This window comes from Meleagris gallopavo, chromosome 5 (assembly GCF_905368555.1).
Source record: "Meleagris gallopavo chromosome 5, MGAL_WU_HG_1.1, whole genome shotgun sequence".
In the NCBI taxonomy this organism is placed as follows: Eukaryota; Metazoa; Chordata; class Aves; order Galliformes; family Phasianidae; genus Meleagris; species Meleagris gallopavo.
In genome coordinates this window covers 24,836,813-24,855,211 of record NC_139408.1, presented here as the reverse complement: position 1 = coordinate 24,855,211, position 18,399 = coordinate 24,836,813, and the positions used below count along the sequence as shown (strand labels likewise).

At 36.6% G+C, this 18,399-nt stretch overlaps 1 protein-coding gene across 1 annotated transcript in view; it reads left to right on the top strand.

Moving 5' to 3' along the window:
* The first annotated feature begins 449 nt into the window (after positions 1-449).
* The window catches only part of SPTBN5 (spectrin beta, non-erythrocytic 5), a 91,147-nt gene continuing 73,197 nt past the window's right edge, over positions 450-18,399 (top strand). Inside the window, exons 1-13 of the mRNA XM_085224816.1 lie at positions 450-497; positions 1,418-1,495; positions 2,458-2,574; positions 4,763-4,930; positions 6,854-6,973; positions 7,770-7,927; positions 8,758-8,986; positions 11,805-12,436; positions 13,076-13,214; positions 14,710-14,942; positions 15,382-15,535; positions 16,432-16,632; positions 17,808-18,014. Of these exons, the coding sequence (XP_085080942.1) occupies positions 2,464-2,574; positions 4,763-4,930; positions 6,854-6,973; positions 7,770-7,927; positions 8,758-8,986; positions 11,805-12,436; positions 13,076-13,214; positions 14,710-14,942; positions 15,382-15,535; positions 16,432-16,632; positions 17,808-18,014 (2,352 nt within the window). The 5' untranslated portion in view covers positions 450-497; positions 1,418-1,495; positions 2,458-2,463. The remainder of the gene's footprint in view (positions 498-1,417; positions 1,496-2,457; positions 2,575-4,762; positions 4,931-6,853; positions 6,974-7,769; positions 7,928-8,757; positions 8,987-11,804; positions 12,437-13,075; positions 13,215-14,709; positions 14,943-15,381; positions 15,536-16,431; positions 16,633-17,807; positions 18,015-18,399) is intronic.

Genomic DNA, 18,399 nt, shown 5'->3' with positions numbered 1-18,399 from the left:
TTCTACATCTTCCTAATTTTGCATTCTCACTTGTTTTATCTCAGTTAAACTACTTGGGAATTACGCTGATCTTTGTACTCTCTTCTGTGCTTTCATTTTTAGATTCCACTGATAGGTTTGATTTCCAAGGAAAAAATCTCTGTAGAGAAGTAGTCTGTGATGAGTCAGATCCCTCAGTGAATCTGTGAAGGACTCGCTGCTCTTTACCAAAGGGTCAGCATGGTGGATGGCTGTTTTCACTCTGTCATAGCAGTTTTGACTTAGTACATATCTCAAAAAGAATTTAAGGCCTGTGACAGCTCACAGGTTCTCACAGGTTATTTCCTTAAATCAGGTGAAATGTTCATAGGCATATCATAAATACTTGGTCTCTGTTCCTCAATTCAAAGGTTGCTCTGCATGAGCTGAACTTAGGAGTACAAGTGAATCTAGAACTGAAAGTCATTCTCCAGAATGACCAACTGCAGAACACGAGAAAGGAGCTGCTCCTGACCTCAGTAAGTCCAGACTTTTTGTGTTATTTGATCTATGTTTACTGTAATGTATCATTACAGCCAGCTTTTAGCACTGCTTCTACATCCAGTGAGTACAGATATTCTGTCATAGCACTGTTTTCACGTAAATGCCCATACTGGGAGCATTTGTAACAGAATTTCATAAAATGGGTGAGCTGTTTTATAAGGCAGTAGTTCAACAGCAGTCATTTTGTAGGGTGACTGCTATGCCTGGCTAAAAACTTTTTTATGAAAAGAGAACATATGGCAAATTCAGAAATGGCTTTGTTATACAGGTTTATTATACAGAAGTGGGTTAACATCACCTCTCTGGAAGGCAAAGGCAATTCTTCAAATATCTGCTCTTCAGATGGAGAAAGTGGATTACGCTGAACTAGCTCAGAGAATCAGAAAGTATTGCAGGTGTCTTTTTAATAGTTCCATTTCAAAATTTGCAAAATTCTTCCTTTTATAAGGCTTTCCTCTGTGACCACAATCTTTCCTTATGTTGCTGCTGAACTGTTAATCTCCAGTGCTGTCCCTGTAAATCAATGAGTGTTAAGAAAAACCTAGGAAAAGAAAAAAAAGAAAAAATACATGGTAACAAGTAACTGCTTCAGCAATTCCCACACTTTTCTGTCTTATGAAATGGCGAAGTTTTTCACCTTTATGAGAGAACAGAAAAATATCAGGCAAGCAGCTTCTCATTTGTTGTGATGCTGCTCTTATATCCTTTTTACAGACTACACACGGTAGGATAGATAATGTTTTTTCATTGTTTTATGTTTTATGAGTTAAAAGGGCACTGAGCCCAGAGTAGCTCAGAACTGAGCCTCTGCAAATCATGTACAAATGATCTGGGAAGAATCACCCTCTGCAGGTTTTCACAGTTTTTAATTCTTCATTCCCTTTTCTCTTTGCAGTGGGGTGACAGCAGCAGATACAGCTTTCTTCCACAATTACAGCAGATTTCTTGGTTTTGCAGATAGGCTGATATCCAGGTAATACTAAGAATTACAGCATTAGTTCAAGGAGATGACATTTGGTCACTATATATGCCTGTAGCAATGGATTTTTAGACATTTTTTTCAGATGATATTCTTGCCTTCAAAACAGCAGGGCAACTCATTAGATATTCATACTGTAAGCAAAATAACACCAAAAGAATCGTTTGGTTGAATTGAAATCTGGTTTATTTCATCAGAGATTCTTAAGGGGAGACTCTCCTACTTTCTGATGTTCATGAGTATTCCGCTTGGGTGCTGTGTTGAATTACAAACTTGATTTTTCAATGGTATGCATGAGGTAGACAAGTACTACCCTCAGGAAAAGCAGTAACAGTCACTCACTCCTGGCCTAGGGCACTGTTGGAGTGATAATGGAACTGTGTCACCATCCCACAAAGATATACAAAAATTGAACTTGTAGGAGGAAAGAACCAAGTTATTTCTTGTCTAAAAAGGTCATTCAATTTCTGCTTGATATACCATGATCTGAAAGCCAACAACAACGTACCAAACAATCCTTGGATAGCATAACATAACACACTTCCAAGCAGTGCTTTGGGTGATTTGGGAGAACTAAAATCAGCTCTCAATCAAGTGATTTCAGCACACTCCATGAAGTTATTGTTGAAGTTATTAATGATCATTGTTCTTATGGGATCAAGTGCCTGGGGAGAAACTGAAAGAAAGTAAAGGTGCATTAATATGTCTCATTTTTGTCCTGACAATAGAGATGCAGTTTAAAAGGGAGAACACTTTTAAGTGAAAATAAAGTTTTGAGTGAACATAAAGTGCAAAGTACAAGCTAAAGTAAATTAGAGTATTATACTGGGTGTGATATTGAATTTTGTACTTATAGGAGCTGGATTTCCAATATATATTGGGAACAACATTGTTTGTAGCTGGCCAAGTACATCTCTTCACTACTGACCTTCTCACTGGAATTTCTTACTTCCTAGATCACCATGAATAGTGAATTTGAAAAAGATCACATCAAAAGGCTGCAGGAGCAGCGTATGTTTATGCAAAAGAAAACCTTCACCAACTGGATGAATAATATCTTCTTCAGGAATAATGTAGGTACCTATTCCACCCATGACTTTTTTCCTGATTTTGTCTTTGTTTTTGGTTGTTTCACTTGCTATATTCTTGTGTACGTCAGTTTTTGTGCATCTTTTCGAAGTATCACAATTGCTCACATATGCAAACAAGAAAGACTTTGACTAACCAGAGTACTTCATCCTGTATCTTCTGCTTCATAATTATTTCCATTGTCCATGTTACGAGTTGCTGCTCAGTGGCTCTGAAAAAGTTACCTTAGGTCTAGAAATTTCAGTGAGGTTTCAGTTAGTCTCAGATTTCCAGAAAGCATCAGAGGTAGTGTACAATTGACTTGTTTGTGCAAGGTAATCCACCATATTCTAAAAGTCACCAGATTTATTGCAGATACATAATTTGTGCCCAAAATGAGTTTATCTGTGACACAATTCCCAAGAACAATTCACTTTTCTACTGTCCATAGTTGATATTAATGAAAATGGACCTTGGAAACACCAAACCAACCAGACCCCTTGTTTCCATTCTAGCTCATGAATACTGTACAATGTTTCAGTATTAGACGAATGTTTTTTATTTTCATGTTTATCTCAGGATTTTGTGTAAAGCCAGCCTCAGAGTACAACCAATTTTTATATTAATTTTTCTTACTCTGAGTGAGGAGCTGCAAAACACAATCTCATTTTCCTACCTGGAAGGAAGTTAAGCTTTTATGATGTAGGAAAATATTTCTATGTAGCTACAAATCAATACATACTTTGTCATTTTAAAAACACATTGGAGTTCAAAGATTAAAATGTTAGTCTCTACTTCCTGCATAGTATTTGAGTGTGGATCATAAAAGCATGAGAAGAAAATCCTGTGAGAGCTTTCCAAACCATATACGGTAAGAAATGGTTCAGAGACCAAGAGCTTATCAAGGTCTTCTCAGCAACGTAGTCAAGCTTGCCAACATGGACTTTTAACTTGATATTATCCTACCACAGGACACTGCAGTATTCTCAATTGTACTATCGACTTCTTCAAGTTTAGCATTAAGGGAATGCTTAGTGCTTAAGGGAAATTGCAGTGAATTTGTTAAGCAATCTTCAGTTTGTATGGCAACACATGTAACAAAGCTATTTCTGTTGCTGAGTGGGGCATAAAGCATATATAGGGAGACAGTCTCTTTACAATTAAGTTAAAATGGAACTATTCTTCATGAATAAAACTGCCACAGAACATAATAGCTTTAACTTTATTGTTGTAATGTACTATAGGTGGAGCTTTAGGATTACTTACATGGAAAAGTAGTAAAGATAGCAATAGAACAGCATTTATCCTTTATTTCACTTACATTTAACTATGCTCCAAACTGAAAAGCAAACAAAAAATCACATAACCAATTAAATATCAGGAATATTTTATTTCTTTTTTTGTTTTTTTTTTTAAGGTGAAAAGATTATTTACCGTGATTTCAGAATCACAGCAAGTTATTGTTGGGTGTGTGATATGGTTTCATTGTCACTTGATGGCTAGTGGCTTAAGGCCAAAAGGAAACACCTAAGACAAGCTCTTGTTAGATCAGAGTACATGCTATGTCATGGTGTGTCACCTAAGCACTGGGTGACACTACTACTAGCAGCAGTGAGATACATTTTTGTAGATTCTAATGTTTTATATAGTAATTGCACTTAAGTGTGAGACCATCTGTAACTATGGAGACTTGATGGGGCAGTGAATGTCTAGGAAGGAAGTAATAGAATTAAGATTTTGGAATGTAAAATAAGCCATTGAAATCTCATGACATTTCTCATTTCCTTTATTTTGCTTCACTTAACTTTAGGATTATCAGTTTAAATTTTAAATGGAATGCATTGCTCAGAGTAAAAAACTGAAAAGAGACTTTTCAATTGAAATAAAAAATGTTAGCACTTCCAAAGTATTTGTTATTGTGATTTTGTTATTTTTCAAGATCTGATTTTTTTTTTCCCTTGTATTTCCTAAGTTATGTTTTGTTAGGGTTTTTTAGTCCTGCCCACTCTCTGAAATAATGTCAGTCCCTCCATGAACCTATTTTTTGTGATTTGACTTTCATCACTTATACATCACATTTATGCACACAGCAGACTGCGAAACAGCAGCAAACTGTTGTTTAGTATGAGAAGTCAAGAGACCTGTGGGCCAAATGTTCAGCCAGTGTTGATGTTGTATGACCGGTCTTTGCAGGTAAGGGCTGAAATAGAAAATATTTACACAGACCTGAAGGATGGCATCTATCTCATGCAACTCCTGGAGCTGCTCTCTGGAGAATCTTTGCCAAGACCGAACCGGGGAAAGATGAGAGTGCATTTTCTAGAAAACAACAGCAAAGCCATTACATTTCTGAAATCCAAGGTAAACTGGTAGTAATAATGATATTATAGATAAAAATAGACTGTATATATGTTACTAACTGATTAGTCTAATGTTCATAATCATTTCTAACTCTAATACGTAGCAGAATGTTCTTTGAATACAGGTCAGGTTTTATAAAAAACAAAACAAAAAAAATCAGATTTTTGTTATTGTATGAGAAGTGTGGCCTACAAATATATAATATCCTTCAAAAATGTCACATCTAAATGAAAATGAATTGTATTTTGGAATGCTGATTTAAAATACTGATTTTAAACTTCCCATTTAAAAAAAAATAAGAGAAATGCACTCAAAACATTCATTTTCATAATCGAAATATTTATTTCTTTAGATTTACATTTTCTGATGGACGTGTTAGCCAGGTGAAAAAATTGTTGACCAGTTTTGGTATTGGAAAGAGGAAAGCTGTAAAAAGAAAATGGAGTGCCAAATAAGAATATGTGACTATAAAAGAGAGAACAGCGCTACAGGGGAAAAAAAAAACAGAAAACTCAAAGGCACAGGGAAAAGGGAGAAAGTTATTCACCAGTGAACTTTTTTGTTTTACTCATGTAATTACCACACTCTTCCTTATTTATGTTTTTTTTTCATTTATTGGGATTTCAGAAATAGAAGCATATTTATCCTAGATGTCACAACCATATTACCTGATAGCTGAAGAAATTTCATATATTGTAAGAGCAGGACAAGGCAAACAATGAACATTTTTGGTTCCTGTGGCAAAAAGGAATGAGCAACTTCTTAAAACAGTCCCTTCATGACTTAAATCAGCTAAATGTTCTCGGAAGCTTGGGTGGTTCTTGAAAACCTGTCTACAATTTCTGAATTCATTCAAAGATTTTTTGGCAGCAGTTTTCTTTCCTGACAGCTTAAAATTTTTAATTATTTGTTTTTTAGATGTAATGCTTTCCCAAATAATGGAGCAAAGTAAACAGCAATAGATACTGATGAAGCCACCTGGTATAAAAGTGGGGATTTTAAAACTCTTATTCAAACTGTTTTAAGTAAGCCATTGCAGTACTTTTATGTACTCAAGTTGTATATCCTCACTTCTTAATCTACAAGATGGCATGCCATTTTTTTCTTTTTTAAACAAACAATTTATCATATACTTCTCTGGAAAATCATCAAACAAAACTCTGTGTTAGAATTCTGAAGGAGCAGACGGGTTTCATAGCAGTAAACATGGGGAAGTATGTAATGCATACTTTTCTACTGATTACAAAACAAATGCAGTGCAGCATGGGCTTGGTGTATTCTACCTACCACATCTGCTAAAAACATACCCCGTGTAAGGCCCAGCAGCATGTGCATATCCAGACTTTTCCAGTTAGACTGTTATTTGACACACAAGTCTGGTCTGCAGACAGGGGTTCACAGACATATTGAGACTATAGAGCATGTTCAGACTTCTTGAAGAGCACTTCATTTGCATATTACAGCCTATCTTACTGTTCTAGAAATAATGGAGAAAGAAGCTGTGACTTATTTAGTAGGATATTTAGACTGTTTGGTGAACTTAAGAACTATATGTAGACTAGTTTTCTGGAGATCACATCAAATGATCACTGACTTTGCCCAGCTGCCATTCCTTTGGAGGACAGTGTCACTGAGCTGTGTTTCTTTACTTAAACACAATTTTCAAAACCAGTAAATGAACATTAAAACTTTGAGACCGCCACCCCTTTGTCAGATATTTCCTGAATCTCATTTTTGGTGCATAAGGGAGCTCGAGGATGAACATGGAAGTTCTCAGATATAAGGACGAATGAAGTAATTGTGTAAAATCTGTTTCCTTAAGAAAGCCTGAATGCCCTCTTCAACACCAGCCTGTTACACAGATGTCTCATTCAGAGAGCTTGACGTGAGCAATTTCATACTGAACAGATACTTGTTTATTAGCAGGTACAAGTGAAAGTGATTGGTCCTGAGAATATCGTAGACGGTGACAGAACCTTGATCCTGGGACTCATCTGGATCATTATACTTCGATTTCAAATTTCATCAATCAAACTTGATAAGGTAAAATGAGGTCTTTTTTTCTGAATTCCTCAAGGAAGCGCTTCAGATCAGAAAGGACTGTTTTAATGACATTTCCTGTCCATTTTGATTCTGCAGATCTTATAATATTACCCAATTACTTGCCAGCAAGTTGTAAAAGGAATTGAATCCATTTCACTATTTATCAAAGAGACAGGAAACAATAACTTAGAGATATTTGTGTTTATCACTCCCTTTCACAAACTTTTTACTGGCTTTAACTCCAGAAAGAATTTCTCTGATGTCACTTTTCTCTAGATAGAAAATACACGCTGTCTTTCTCTAAAGAAAATTATTCTTCTTTATTATTTTTAGAAAAAGGAGTTTTTCACCATATATCTCAAATACATGAGAGATAAGCTCCTACAGAGATATTGCAAAATCCAAATTAGTAATTTCTAATGATAGATCTGAACACTTTATTTTTTTCTGAATTCTAGATTATAACTAGGAAAGCAAATGAACCAAGGTTTACATCTTTCTTGCATTTACTTCTACAAATCTTGCAGAAAAGAAAAAAATAAAAACTTATTTTCTTCATTTCGTATTGTGATTTAGGAATTCATTCAATTAACTTTTACTCTGATAGAAAACTCCAAGTTTTATGTTCAGTCATTCTGTCTTCATGACAGATTCAGCCTGGAACTCATTACTGTTTGAGATTATTTACAAGTTGGACAGAAGCAGTACGAAGTTATCTTTATGGGGAATGTAAAACACAGATGCTACTTCTGCATACTGCACACACTGATTTTTCTTTTCTCTGCTGTCTTCACAGGAAGAATTTGGAGGCAAAGCTGATCAGCTATTTGCCAATGAAGCCCTACTACTTTGGTGTCAGCATAAAACTGCCAGCTATCCCAACGTAAATGTGAAGGACTTCTCTAAAAGCTGGAGTGATGGACTGGCTTTCAATGCACTTATACATGCCCACAGGTAAGAGCTGAGCTCAGGACAATTTGCTTGTTGCTTTTTCTAATTCTGGCACAAGCTGTCTGAAGGCACAACAGTCTGAGTAACAGATATTTGCCAAGAAATTAAAAAATTCTCACCTTACTCTTATTCACTGAAAACTTTCTTAAATGGATATGCTGCCTCTAAGGAAGGAAGGAAGGACCAAAAGCTCCTGCTTCACTATTCATTTTGTTGGAAGTGAGATTTCTAAGGGATTATCACACATCTGAGCAACACTGCCAATGTTTGGTCTAAGCCTCTCATTCATATTCTCATTGCTCATTTTCAACAGTTCCTAGTGTAGTGATTGCTTTTATTGTGTAAGTTTTGTGAGCATTTACACCTTTTGATTCATTTTTAACAGGGTAAACTTCTCAGCATTATCCTTCCTTCTCTGGCCATTTTAAAAGGTGTGAAGAAAACAGCCCAAGGAGAGAGAAACCACCTGAGATAGCCCTGCACAGTTCTCCCACTAACAATTCAGCTCCATCTTCTAGTCAGGATACTCTGAAGTTTACCCAGCTGGGAGTCATCTCCTTGTTCAGAATTGCCACTCTTGTAGGCACTGGTTTTCAATGGTGAGGATGAGAAATAACTGAAAGTCAGAGATTTGCTGGGAGTGGTATTTCAGTTTCATAAAGGAGAATCTTCCAGCTATATAGTTCTGATGTTTCTGAATAAAGCAGGTCAGACAGAATAATTTCAGAGTTATTCCTTGTCTAGTAAACAATCTATGTTTTATCATCTGAAGGAACTTAAGACAAACATAAACGTCTATTCCCCTTTTTCTCTCTGTTCTTCTCCTTGTCCAGGCCTGATCTTATTAATTATAGCTCACTGCGGCAGGACCAGCCCATCAAAAACCTGAACAATGCGTTTAATGTTGCTGAGAAAGAGCTAGGAATCAGCAAGCTGCTTGATGCTGAGGATGTGGCGGTACCCTCCCCAGATGAGAGATCCATCATGACTTACGTGTCACTCTACTACCACTACTTCTCCAGAATGAAACAAGGCCAGACAAATCAAAAGCGACTTGCCAAAGTAAGTGCATTGCTATCTTCAGAATTTAAAAGTTAAATACATAAAGTTAAATTTGTATTGGAAATGTATTTAGTGCAAGGGCAGTTTCAGGATCATTTGAACTGAATCAAATGCCATGAAACTGAATCAAAAACTTTTTATTGTCACTTGAATGTTGAAAAGTGTCTCTAGGCTTTGATTTCTAGAGGGACTACATTTGTCTCTGGATACAGATCCCTTTTTAACCTCCCAGTTTCAGTTTGAAAGCTGATGTGCTTCTAATGCAGCTTGAAGCCATGCAGATCTCATTAATCTTGGGAAGATTACAGCTAGGCAAAAACAGCTAGTCAACAATTTTCTAATTTAAAAGGAAAGATTTAATAGGAAAGAGACTACTTTGAATTTCTATTTTTTTTGAAAATCCTCATCCTTTCTTTTTAACTCCTTAGTCAAGTACAAATTGTGAATAAACAAATGAAAAATGAGCAAGTGTAACAGAAGGAAGAAACCTCCAAGAAAAAAAAAATGAACTAAAGCATAAAATTATAAAATAAAATTGCTTTAATAAGATTTTGTTTTTAACACTTTCACTATACATTTAGTCTCATATATGATTGAATTACATGTGAACTACTTGCAACATGCTAATGGAAAATTGAAGGAATTTTGAGTAGATCTTAGCCAAAATATTGTGATCCTTCTGCTGAGGACTACTTCTCTTGAAAAGAATTTATTTTCTACTGTCAGAATACTCCACACTATATTTTTTCAAACAGTCTACAGGAAACCTGTACACTCAGGATGACTCTATATTCCCCCTCTGACTCTAGAGGGAATGTATTGCTCAGTAGAAGACACAAAACTAGAATATCCCTGATAGTGACAAGGCAAAACCTTTTTATGAAGCAGACTTTGTTCAGCGAAGCAGTCTTGGACAAGAACGAGATGATTCTGAAATGTTTCTCAGTGACAGTGATGTTCTCTGAAGAACTGTTGGATGACTTCAGTTAAATAAAAGATTGAGCAGAAGTGTGGAGAGTGGGCAGTAAGATTTGTCTGGACTCCAGTAGAGACCCTGCTTTTTGGGCAGGATCATCAGGCTATATCTTTGTATTATGGGCAAATACAGAAAGAACATTTCTTACTCTGTATTTTTTCACAGTTTTTGTTGTGTTCCACCATTTTTTTCACTTTGTATAGGTATATTCATGCCTATACATATATTCTTTTCTCTTTCTCTCTTTCCACTTATTGCTTCCTTTTTCTCTCTTTGTCTCCTTTGGTATTTTCACCCATCTCTAATATTGCTCCCCTGTCTTCCTGTGTTTCTTACACACACAAGCATAAAGAAGGATAACAAAACAGATGTTAATCTCCTCATGTCCTTAGTCCCCTCAAATAGGCAGTTCTGAATTTACTAATAGGATTGGGGAGGGAAGTCTGAGTGTGTCAAGGAAGCCTTTGAGTTGAGACTATGTGGGCGACCAGGATGGCAGAGGGATTCATCCTGGAGAGGTAAATCTGCTTTCCCCCACCCACGTGAGGTAGCCATGCACTTATTGGGATCTTTCAGCAAGAACTGGGCACGATGGCAGAAAATACAGAAAGGAGCCCTGGCAACATGGGCTGCTTTTCCTTCACTCAAGGTTGGTGCTGTTTTGCTACTCTTCAAGCACTGTGACATTTATTCATTGCCAAGTGCACTTTCTGCTAGGTAAAAGCAGATAACCACTTGCAAGGCATGGGCCTTTGCTCAGCAATATCTCCCTCACTAATCTGTCTGCCTGCTTCAGGAAAATGGTAGAGGCAGACAACATAGTTCAGCATTAACCCTGATGTCTACAGGGAGGCTACTGTGTAAAAGTAAGGAAAAAACTATAAAGACACAAAAATTGAAAAAATGTGTAAAACTAAAAGAAAGGATGACTTCATTCTAACTTTTTTTTTTATTATTTCATTATTAATTTTATTCTAAATGGATTTTTAAGATATATGGACAGTTGAGATAAATGCAGGCCAGATTGCAGACGAAACAAATAAATGTTACAGACTAGAAAAATTACTGTTGAATGAGTTAACATCCTTACTAACCTGTTTTGTTTCTCTGATAATTTTTAAGAAGTGAAATGGCTCCTACAAAAGAGATTGAGAAGGATCAGTTTGTCAACTGCTGTTGACATGTAAGAGAACTAAAATGTTGTCGGATGGCTTCCCACACCCAAGGTGTTGAGATTAAGAGGAGTTGACTGCATATTAACAGATATATTATAGGATTTCTATATTATAGGATAATTCTTTTCTTTTTTTGAAAGAGAATGAAAAAAATCTCACTTTGGCTCCATTGTGAAACAAAATTTCTGAAGCCTCTATTTGGGACTTCTGCTTTCTTCTTCTCAGCTCTCATAGGAACTGTCAACAGTTGTCATATGTATGCTATTTATTTCAAAATTTAACCTTTTCCTAAATTAAAAAAAAAAAAAAGAAAGAAATTAAACATTAAATAATATTTATTTGGTTGGGTTGGTTTTTTTTTGTTTTTTTATTTTTTTTCATGAAAGCTCATCTGATCCCAGAGGTTAAATCTATACCTATGTGATATACCTATACCTAGTGGAACTAGAACAAGTAGATTGTCTTTAAGGTCCCTTCCAACCCAAATTGTTCTATGACTGGTATAAAAATTAGATGACTGTGGCAGTTTGCTTGTTAAATACTGTCTTCCTGACATATACTGTTCTGTTTGGATCCTAAGTTTGTTTACAATGATGTCACATTCTGTTCACCTATCTTGGTTCATTCTGCTTCTTATGTGGCTTGTAACTTCATATTCCCATTTCAGATTGTGTTCCTCCTGAAGGAGATAGATGACTTGAAGCTTCTGTATGAGCAGATGGTCTCTGACCTCCTGAAGTGGATTAAGCAGAAGGTGATTGAGCTGGATGACCGTATCTTCCCCAACTCTCTTCAGGAAATGTGGCTGCTCATGGCCAATTTCAAGACTTTCCGCACTGTGGAGAAACCCCCTAAATATCAAGATAAGGGAATGATTGAAGCTCATCTCTTCAACATCAGGACCAAGCAGAGAGCCAACAACCTACGACTATATGTGCCTCCAGAGGGGAGGACACTGCAGGATGTGGAAAAACACTGGATTATCCTGGAAAAGGCAGAACACAACCGGGGAAAAGCACTGCAGAAGGAGATGCTGAGGCTAGAGAAGCTGGAACAGCTAGCAAAGAGGTTCCTGAAGAAGGCGGCTCTGCGTGAGGCTTACTTGGAAGACATGAGGAAAGTGATTGGAAAGCAAGACTTCTGGCCAGAGAGCATAGATAGAATGGAAGCTGCCAGTAAGAAGCTGGAAGCCATTGTGGCAGATGTACTCCCCAGGAGGGAACGTTTCGCAGCTTTGGCCGAAATGGCAACAGTCATCAGCCAGAATAACTATCACAGCAAAGATCAAATTGTGAAGAAGTGAGTGGTGTTCTTGAGACCACGTGGTGGTGGAGGTTGAAATTATTTTAATTTTTTTGACATAGACAAAAAAGATGAATTGTGGCTATGAATCAAAGCTCTTCTTCTCATTAGTAGAACTGGCAGGAATTTCTTCTACCCATTTTTCAGCAGATAAGAGAAATGTTTTGTCTTGTCTTATGTTTGTTTGGTTTGATTTTGCTTCAATGATCAAAACTCAGACTGATTTCAAGTGAAAAATAGTTCTGAGGTATTTTAATCTGTATATGAAAATATTTGTTCTGCCAAAAATCGTATATTCCATCAAAAATACTTAGAAAATGTATACTACTTTTTCGTCAAAATCAACACCATCTGTAGTTTGGGAGATACAGATTTTTTTAACTCACAAAGTCTTCCTTAGTTGACTCCAGTTCTCAAGTTTTGAGAAATTATGACTTCTCTGATTATCTGTGTATCCTGACTTAGGACTTGCTAAAAATACTTCACCTGTTTTTCAGGTGTGACCTGTCCTCCTCCACAAGTAACTTGCCTTGTGTGTGTTCATTTGTCTCCTTTAAAGCTGTGAGAACTGGGAATTTTTACTCATGAGGCCTGAAGTCTTTGATCCACGCTGATCATCTCTCTCTTCATTTGTAGGGAAAACAGCATTTCAAAGCAGTGGCAAGATCTTCTGGATCAGCTGCAGAAACGACAACACTCCCTGAGTACAATGCAGGAGATTCTAGCCCTTCTGAGGGACATTGATGCCATTATGGAGGAGCTGAAAGAGCTACAGGTACTGAGCACCCTCCAACAGCACACAGCTCACACTGTTAACAACGTGTGTCCCTAATCAAGCCCCCATATTCAAGGACTAGTGCACTCACTCTCTGGTACCAACAAAAAATAAGTCTATCAGTTATAGAGAAAAAACGCTGTTTTTACTTAGATGCCTAACTTTGCGTTTCAGTTCATCATTGCTGGCATCTGCATGGAGAGAAAAAAAACACCACAGTCCTTGTTACAAGAACTCTCTTTAATCAGAGGGTGAAATATGGTATTACTGCTACAGGTTCAAATTATGTCGTAAAATAAAGATGGTACATCTCTCATCTAAATTTAGAAATCTGAAGGCAAAAGTTTAAAAAACAAAACAAAACAGTCTTCTTGTTGCATTCTAGGTAACTACACTGAATCACTTTCTGGAAGTAACTCTTTTTAGTTTGTTTATATATTTATAGAGTTGGAAAGTAGCTCAGGCAAGCACCTAGGTTACAGCTACCGAAACCTATAAAAGACAAAAGTTCCACAGCAAAATGCACAATGCTCACTTTTAAGAAGAGTTTTCAAGTATTACCAGAGTGTCAGAACTCAAAGTCTTCTCTTTATCATAGGAAATAACTGCTTTCATATTAATTTTGTAATGGCAGACAGCATTCATCCTTTGGTCTTGCCTTGTCTTATCCCTACAAAAATCCCTACAACTGCAGGCTGCATTGTATCTAAGTTCAAAGAGTAAACAGGTTATGTGAAGGTGTGAATTTCAAATTAAAGATAAGAGGTATCTTATAGTTATGAATCTATTTGTCCAAGTGTTAGTCAGCAAAAACTTTTAATGGTAGTGACGTTGCTGGAACCATGATAGCCTGAGAATATGAGAAGAAAGATCAATAAGAAAAGATAACACTTTCTGTTAGAATGATTGATACGATTAGAAAGAGGGGAGATAATAAAGCATGAAGTACTTTCGTTGGGACCAATAGTAAGTACTAAGTTACTAAGTACTAAGTACTTACTATTATATTTGACTTCATTATCTAAATAACAAAAATAGTAAGTACTTCACATTTAGTAAGGCCATACTAGTACGAAGTACTTAGTAAGTAATGAAAATTATTAATTATTTACCTGGCAATGTCAAGTAGGTTTATCAAATAAAAAAACTTATGGTCAAAATATACCATCTGCCTGCAGATGGATGTATATAGAAAAGGGCTGTTCTTGTGCACAAATCCTGAAACCTTAAGTGCTTACCTAACAGACATAACTTAGTTGTGAAAATAGATAGTTATTTGAAGACAACATTTCTTGCTCTGCAGATGATAGAAACTGGATTTTTGCTGTTACCTTGTGAAACTGAAAGAAAAGTATTTTTAGCTTTACATAGCTGGCATAATTCTTTTACATTTAGAAATTATCAGAGTCAACGGGAAGCTTTCAACCAATTTCTCTGTACCAAACCCTTGGATGCATTCTCTGCAAATACCTTTTTTTTCTCACTTTGTTTGCAGGCACTGGTGAATTCCCAGGACTGTGGGAAGCAGCTCCTAGAAGTAGTAGATTTGCTTCAAAAGCACAACTTGATTGACTTGCAGATCTCTTCCTATGATGATAGACTGACACACATAACTCAAAGGACAGCAGAAATCAGCAAGGACAGCACAGTTAAAGCAGAAGTGCTTTATGCAAAAGTTCCAATGCTTCGTCAGCTATATCAGAACCTTATAGCTCAGAGCAGAACACGGTATGACAGTTTATGGCTCTTTCTTTCTGATTAAGGTAGTCAGTTAATCCCTTTATCAGAAGACTCAACTTCCTCACATTTAGAAATTTCCATTTCTTCGTTTATAAAAACATCATGAGCAATTTGAGTGATTTTTTATTACAGCTGTCTGAAAGAGATTACCTCCATAGCTAGAAAATAACTTCATTCTTAGTGTTTCTTATGGTTTGCTTTATGTGTAATATGAATAGCATATTTTTATCTCCTTGTCTCCTAGAAGACAAAGAATATTTAATTTTGTTTCCCTTGCTCTCTTGCATAAATAAATTAAATGATGACAAAGAAGAATTAGATACATTCAAATTTTGGATTTTCAAAGTTCTGAAGTTTATGCTGTTCTGTAGCATTATCTCTTTTGGATCCTGATTCTGACTTGGATATGTTATTTTCTTTGTTTCAGAAAATCCCAGCTAGAAGAGGCTTTAAAGCTCTTTGAATTCTTCCGTGACTGCAAAGAAGAAGAATCATGGATCTCTGAGAAATGGAAAATAGCAAGAACAACAACATTAGGGAAAGATGTCAGCCAGATTACAGCTTCCATTCAGAAGCACAAGGTATATTACTTTGCTGGTACTGTCTATTCTCTGTGTTACAGCACAATTTTAGAACATCTATATTTTTCAGACCATGCAGCAGTTATAAGAAAACTGTCAAACCAGCCATTAACTCAAGTATCATCACCAGTATCTGGAACTTTTTTTAAGACAATGTGCAGGATGGGTATTTTTCCCAGAAGGAGACAGAAAGTGTAGAGAAGGACTATATCTTATACCAGGGCCTCTCCTGGGCTACATGAAGATATTGGACTACTTACTATCTCACATTGGTGAATGGGAAGGAAAAATAAATTGTTAGGTTTTGTTTTTCCCAACGTCTCTCCCGGTGGTGGGGAAAGAGAAGAGCTGGTGGAAAAAAAATCAGTGATAACAGCAATCATGATGAGATCCCCATGGATGGCATTGTGTGAGTTGTATAAGAACTACCACTCCTGGGAGCTTGCTGTGAACTAATGCCACAAGTCTGGTTGTTGCCTTTTTCTGACATAAAATCATTACAAACAAGTGTAGAGATCTGTGGATATGAGTGACAAAACTGTGAAGCAGAAGCCCCTTGGGCAAATTTACTATGCAGGTGTATTTGGTTTTGTATGTGCTACTTCTGGAAAGCATAAGAATACTGATTTGGTGCACCACAAATAAATATCTCCCTCAGAGAAGATGGCATAGCAAATTTGCCTTTGCACAAAGGTTTAAAAAAAAAAAAAAAAAGACACTTATGTGTGGGGAGCAAAGGTCAATCATCCCAGGGCTTAGAGAAAGGTCTTGGGCACAGAAAGACACAGGGCTCTTTCAAATGCATGTATTGTCGTAGCTGAGAATATGAATCCTCCTTTTTGCTCTTAGCTGGCGGTGAGTGAGTTGTGTTCATGTTTCTTCCATTCCTCTGCTAGGCTCTCGAAGCAGAATGCAACTCGCATAGGGCCATTTGCGCAGATGTTATGAGGAGGGGGTGGGATCTGAGCCAGAAGAACCCTACACATGAGGAGGACATCCAGAAACAGAGAGACAAACTCCAAACGTTGTGGCAGCGGCTCCAGGATGAGGTGGCAAATCGCAAAAACCGCCTGCAGGCAGCAGCTCTCATCAAACAGGTAAGCAGGTCTTGCTGTGACACATGGAAGGGGAGACACAGATGTGGTTCATTTCTGTCTCCTATCTCTGCATACAGAGCAACAGCAAAATGAAGCTTTCAGGTGCCATTTTTCAAAAAGAGATCTTCATGGTTCAGTCTTATCCCTTCTGCAAGCCTGCCAGACAGGAGATTTAAGTGGTTTGTACCTAGCAGAGAACTGCGGCTGGGGGTTGTTCTCCATTAAAAACTCTTATGGAAATAGTTCACCTAACCTTGCACAGTAAATTTTGAAGGTGGGATCTGGGCAGCTGTGTGACATTTTTCTAACAACAACAAAACACCACTAATCTCACACACAGAGAATCCCAACAACAAAACAAACACACCAGAAGGCTTGGATCAACTGTGAACTTTTTTAAAGTCTGGGAAATATTTGACTATTCTATTCTGATCTATGCAGATCTTTTACATGAACAAATATTAACACATCTGCAGATAGGGAGTTCTTATAAAATCAGCATTCAAAAATCACATTACAGTGTCTCAAGTATTATTACTACTGTCCCTTTCTTGCATCTATCCTCAGTCTGTTTCCCCATGAGCTCCTTGAACAAAACTTACCAGCTTTGTTCTTGACAAAGTCTAAATTCTCTTCTCCACCTATAAGTTTACCATTATTATGGTGATTTACTTCTTTCTTTTCTCTTCACTACTATGTTTTTTTCTTTTTCCTTTTTTCTTTATTTTTTATCTCAAAATATTGTGGGGGTTTTTTTTATTTGTTTGATTGTTCTACTACTATAACAAGGCAATTTACAGGGGAAAAATGATTGTGCTTTAGATTCTGAGTTTATTGTTCACTGCTAGTTATTCTTTATATCTACTGCTATTAATCAGCATAAACCTTTTTTAGGTGTTCTTTGAAGGGTAGTAGCAAGGCAATACTTGAATCTATTTATCAGTGTTGTAATATGAATTGTCTGTTCTTGATACGATTATGAAATACATCAATGATTCATAGCTGTATAGCCACTTTATTTATAGCTGTCACAACACCTGGAGGTAACCTAATATCTACAGACTTAGTGACATTTCTGCCCTGTTTATTGTTATTAAAAAAAAAAAAAAAAGAAGAGTTGTGTGTGATACTTTCAGGATGAGACCCAGCATTTTCTTCTACTCTGTTCCCTTCAGTACTTTGCTGACATCGATGAAGCAAACTCATGGTTGCAAGAAAGGCAACCCCTTCTGGCCAGCAAGGACTATGGAAAAGATGAATCAAGTGCTGAAGCGCTGTTGCATCGTCATTTGCGCCTGGAAAAGGAGATTGCAGCCTACTCCACAGAGATGAGGCGCCTGAAAGAGCAGGCTGTCATTGCAGCAGAGCAAGCTCCAGCTGCAGTAAGTAGGTTAGGGAGTGTGTCAGTCTTTGTTCCTTTGTTTTGTAACTATTGAAGCTGGCTAGAAATTTACACTGAATATTTTCCAATGGGAAAACAATGTTCTAATATTATCTAAACTTCTTTTCTGTAGGGCACCAGTTTCAACAGAATTTTAATTTGTAAGCAAAGTGAACAAAATCTTTTGTTAAATTTGAATCTGTGCTCTTCAGAATAGAGTAGGCTATGTTTTAAAATTATATCTTCTGTCATAGTTTTGTTGCATTATACTATGGAAATTATATGAAAATGAAATGTTTTTGAATGATATATTTTTATTTTACCCAAACACAATATTCCAAGTTGTCTAAAAAAGAGCTTTTTTTTTTTTTCAATTACAATTATTC